Raw genomic sequence first — 5530 nt, forward strand, 5'->3', positions numbered from 1 at the left:
TAGGGATAGGGGTAGGGATAGGGGTAGGGATAGGGATGGTGTGTACCAGAGCAGTGGGGGGCAGCCAGAACATGGCGCTCCCCTCCACTTTGTTCTTCTGACCTGGTTGTTTTTGACAATTAGGAACAGGGGAGTGTTAAAAAGGAGAAGGAAACAGAATAAATAAATAAATAAATAAGAAATTAAAAATACAGACAGTGCCCAGGAAGGCTGTGGGGTCCCTTCTCTGGAGATATTCAAGAGCCACCTGGATGCAGTCCTCAGTAGTGTGCTCTGCGCAATCCTGCTTTATCAGGGGAGTTGGACAGAATGATCTCTAGAGGTTCCTTCTAACTCTGACAGCTCCATGATTCCCTGATTCAAACACACAGCTCCATGATGCATCTACAGATCCTTACACTGTTTACACAACGCTCAGGAATTTGGGAAGTACCAAGAAAATCACTTACCCTGCTGAGCCCACAGGGCGATTTTTCTCATACAAAGCACCCACCAGCACCCAACAGGACTGGGACCCCTGAGATCTCCCCAGCAAAGCCAAAACCCAGCGGGGGGGGGTTTGGAGGAGAAGAAGAAGCTGGTGACTTCACAGGCTGGTTGATGCTGCCCTGCAGACTGGAGAGCTGCTGCCAAAGGGATCATGTTTTATGGTGGGGAAAGGAGGGGTTTGCCTGTGGATGACAACAGGAAGGGCTCTGCACAGATTAGACACTCTGAAGGAAGACTGTAAATCCCAAGTCTAGAAACCCACCTAGTACAGGCAGGCGTCTGCGGAGAGACGAGGATTAGAAATCAGCCGAGGTCTTTAGTGGTATTTTTAGAAGGTTGTTCCTGACAGGTTAGGCTGCTGAGAACCAGAGGAAAGTGCCAAACCCAGTCTTACTGGGGAGAGGATCACACAGGGTGGTGTGTGATTAGAGGCTGCCTAGCTCAGCGACAAGGGGGATAGGTGGGTTAGAGCTGATTCGGGAGGAATTAGCAGGGGAAATTGCTCGAGAAGCAGAATTTGATTCGGGGCAGCCAACGTGGATTTGTGAAAAAAAAAAAAGGCACGTGTAACTGACTTGCTGGAGGGTGGGGGAGGTGACCTTTCCTGGCAGTGAGGTTTGTGCAACCTGATCTGCAAAGGGAAGGCCTGGCCCTTGTCAGGGATGGGAGTCACCTCCCTCCCTTGTCTCTGCACACTCTCTGCCTCCTTTTTTTCCCTTCATCCCTTTTACTCCTTTTCTATTTTTGGGGTTGTTTTTGTTTTCATTTCGGTTGTGGTTTTTTTGTTTGTTTGTTTCTCAGGGAAGAGAGCTATTGGCTTTCTCCTTTGTCCTGTGGTTCTACTCTTTGTCCTTCCCTTCCTTTCACATGGGACCTGAGATTCCCTCTTGGTGCCTCTGAAGGGGGTTAAATGCCACCACCCACCCCACCTCACCAGCATGGTCTGCCTTAGGCCACACACTGCATCCTGAAGAGGGAATAAAACACCTCTGAAGAGGATCACAGCCTTCCTCAGCTTCACAGTTGTTCACAGAGCTGTTATTCTGAGAAGGCTGAAAGGGCTCTGCAGAAAACAGAAAATACATGCCAGCCGGGCACAGAGCTGCAATGGCCAAGGGAGACTTGACCCAGCCAAAGGGACTGTCATGCTGCCCAGAAAATAAAATCTTCAAAAGCTTTCCCTGTCCCCTCTGTTATGGCCACTCTAATTGCATGGCTGGAGGAAGCCCCTGCTGCTTTTGAATGCCATGGCATGAAAAACCCAAATGGTTCAACCCAAGGGTGGCTTTGTTGCCTCCTGTGCTGCTAGCCTGTGAGGGCAGGGGCACATTCATGGGATGGCAGGAGGACAACTGTCCTGCATCACTGCCAGCTATAGAGATGGCATGGATGGGGAGCCAGGGATGTGGGTGGCTCCATCCTGCCTCTCAGGGCAAGGTCTTGCTGCTCCAGCTGCAGAGCCACCACTGCAACATTAACATGTGGGTGACTCCAGCTCCATTGGCCTCTTCCAGGTCTCTGAACTCCAATCCCATCATCCTGCTGTTCAGCTCATAATTTCCTATCAGGCTTTTAAAACTGAATTTTATTTTTATGACAATGACCCCGTGGTGCTGCCAGATCCCTCTGTGGAGGAGACATGACATCTCCATTACACAGCTCAGAGAAGTGTCTTAAAGAGACCACACACAAAGGAACCTCACGGTACCTATTTTTATTAGGTTTATTACAGGAGGGGAAGTCAAGCAGTCCCATCTCCCCACAGGATACTCTGTTAACAGCAGCAGAGAGAGAGGAGAGATCTGTGGAGGAGGATCAGTTTTCCAGGAATATTAGCTACTGCTGCTCTAAAATTAGAGTCTAGGGAGAGCAGACAGGTTGACATAATTGAAAGGTCTGTCTTATGGGATGACATAGTTAAACGAGCCCATGATCAGCTTTAGAGTGACAGCCCAGTGACTTCTAATCCCCAAAGGAGCACTGAGTTGTGAGGCTGTGATTTAACTAGTCCTGGATCTTACCTTGTGATGATGTCAATATTAGGAGAACCCATTTCTAAAGAGAGGCCTCCAAAATCACTTTACAGGAACCGACTGGTTTTACAGGCACAATTCTTCTGCAACATCACCCTGCAAAGCCCATGGTTGATACAAACACCCCTCTGCTGCCCTTCTTACTACCTCATCCTGTTCCCAGGGGCTGGGCTACAGGGGCAGACCCAGAAACAGGGTTAAGAGCCTCATTTCAGGATGGAGCTGAAGTGTGTCCTTGAGCTGCCCATTTTATTCAACATAATTTAATATCAAACACAAACTAACCAAGTTAGAGGTGAAATATAATAGCAGAAAGCCCATAAAAAGTAACCTAATCTGTAAGATAAATAGACAACACTTTAGCCTGGGGAGATGGAAAATAAAAGAGAAATATGAGCAGAGCCATTCTCAATTCACAAGTAACTTTAAAGAGAAGCAATGAAGATGAGCTCTCCAACTTTTAATGTCTCAAGATTCTTCTCAGAAAGACATTTTTACTGCTTTCCTCATATGATCTCACAACACAGATGTCCCCAGCCAAATGCCCTGGATCCTTCCCACACAAGCAGATGCCTGTTGAAAGTGGAAATGGTTTGGAGGGACCATCCTGCAATTCCTGATGGAGCAGCAGATGTCAGGGATGGAGCCCTCATGCTACTGGAAGCTCTTGGTTGCCCTCAGTAGCCACCTCCTGCTGCATTCTTTGGGATACAAGACTCAGTGCACCCTCTGACTGATGCACTAGCCTGACATTTATTATTTTAAATTATTTTAGGCATTTTTGTTAGTGCCTACTTTAACTGCAAAAGCTGGGATTTTCCAAGCAGCCAAGTGCATTTAGGCACCTCAGTCCCACTGAGTTTCAAGGGTGTATCAGCCCTTAGGCACTTAGCAAGGATTTGCCAAGGAGCCTAAGGGCTCATCACCACAGCCACTCTTATGCTGCTGGATTTACACAGACACTGCTACACCAGCAGGAGCTCACTGCTTCCATGGAAGAGTCTCTTGTTTAAAATCCCCTTCCTAAATTAGGAGGTAAACTGGAAAGAGCCTCCTCTGATTGTTAATTTGTGGTGATACATACCTGTACAAGAATGTTAAATTATTTCCTTGGGTTATACTTATTAAAAAGAAAAAAACCCCAAACATCAGAAAAAAAGCTTTGCTTTGTTGATTGGACTTCTTCAATTAAAGAGACCAAGTGCTCCTAATCCCCACCTCTCAGGCCCTCCAGGGGAAACCTCAAGTTTGGTGTTTTAGAAGTAAAACCCACCATACCTCTGATATCCACTATATTTCCAACCCCCTTGTAGAGCATCCAGGCAGGATGCTCTGAAAGGATCACTCTTGTAGAAAGAAGAGGCTTTTCCTCCTTCAATAATACAGTGGATCGTATGGGAACAACAACAACAACAAATCAGCAGAACCAACCCATTTGCTTTGCTGTTGAATGATGCCCCAACCCAAAAGGAAGGAGCACAGGTGGCAGCCAGGCTGGCAGGGGGACAGGTACAGAGGACATGTAGCTCCAAAAAGGCTGTCTCAGAGGGTGGGAAACATTGCAACAGCCTTTCTAGTAGTAGTTTAAAAATAAACCCCTTATCAGGTGATTTCTGGTCACACATCAACCACTGATGTCTCACATTGTCAGCTGCTAATACCACATTGGGAGTCTCCATGGCAGAGTTCCCTGGGACAACAACTGTCCCTAGTGCAAATGGCACAACAGGACCCAGCCCACAACTACTGAGCCCCAGATTTCCTGCGCAAGACCACGAGATCATCAATCAGCAAAGGAAGTTAGACCCAAAATTGTCTTTATTTATGGCATTGGTGGTTCTCAAGTAAAGCATTTCACTGAAAACTGAGAATCTATACTTAAGTATTTCAACTGGTGATTTAACAGCAGTGCCAAACCTCAGCATTGCCTTTATATATATATATTTAGGTAGATGGATAGATGGATGGATGGATGGATGGATGGATAGATAGATAGATAGATAGATAGATAGATAGATAGATAGATAGATAGATAGATAGATAGATGGAGCTATCCCTCTAACTTCTTTTGCAGTACAAAGAAATAAATCTACACCCTCATAAGTGAGGTTTGGTTTATGCTGTAGGTACAGAATGAGACCAAACCTATTTCTCGTGCAGATGAGTAGGTCTCCTGCAGGTTAGCAAGAGAGGGTGGTCAGGGGAGTCCTGGCAGAGCTTAGGAGCCAGGGAGAGAAGGATGGATCCAGGCAGGGAATAGCTGAGCAGGAGCCTTTAAGCACAGATCCCATCATGTGCAGATGGACCTAAAGAAAACATCTCCAAAAGGGATGGCTCTGAGCTGGACAGCAGGAGTTTGGGTCATACCCTGCCCTGCAGCTGCTACTCAGACTGGGGTTAGGACAACAGTCTGAGTTAATGTTCCCTTTGTTTTCCAGAGAGTAGTCCCTCACCCCCCGGTCCCAGCCACCCATTTACTGCTGGTCTTTACCAGCACACGGTGCAGTCATGTCCTTGAAGGCACCAGGCAACCCTGGGAGGTGGTGGAGCCCCCGCCCACGGGGTGATGCCGCCCCTGGGAGAGTGTCCATCCCGCAAGGACGCGTGACACCGGGAGCCGCGTGCCACGAGGTGGCACCATGTCACTGCTAACCTGCAGAGCGGGGTCACCTGGCGCCCAAGGACCTTCTGCAGGACCCTGCTCACCTGACAGGTCTCGGGCCTCCGAGGAGCCCCATCTTCAAAATCCCCCCGCTGAGATCTTTTTAATACCTGGGCAAGACCCAGGTATTAAGGGTGTGGTTAGTAGGTCAAGAGAGGTTCTCCTTCCCCTCTATTCTGCATTGGTGAGGCTGCATCTGGAGTATTGTGTCCAGTTCTGGGCCCCTCAGTTCAGGAAGGACAGGGAACTGCTCGAAAGAGTCCAGCGCAGAGCTACGAAGATGATTAAGGGGGTGGAACATCTCCCTTATGAGGAAAGGCTGAGGGAGCTGGGTCTCTTTAGCTTG

General features: G+C 48.0%; 1 protein-coding gene across 1 annotated transcript in view; it reads right to left on the reverse strand.

Moving 5' to 3' along the window:
* ZFAND2A (zinc finger, AN1-type domain 2A) overlaps positions 1 to 5113 on the reverse strand; it is a 9017-nt gene extending 3904 nt beyond the window's left edge. The window contains exon 1 of the mRNA XM_010003339.1: positions 5014 to 5113. Coding sequence (XP_010001641.1) covers positions 5014 to 5113 — 100 coding nt within the window. The remainder of the gene's footprint in view (positions 1 to 5013) is intronic.
* Between the last annotated feature and the right edge of the window lie 417 nt (positions 5114 to 5530).

The sequence above is a fragment of the Chaetura pelagica genome, unplaced genomic scaffold (genome assembly GCF_000747805.2).
Source record: "Chaetura pelagica isolate M959 unplaced genomic scaffold, ChaPel_1.0 scaffold138, whole genome shotgun sequence".
In the NCBI taxonomy this organism is placed as follows: domain Eukaryota; kingdom Metazoa; phylum Chordata; class Aves; order Apodiformes; family Apodidae; genus Chaetura; species Chaetura pelagica.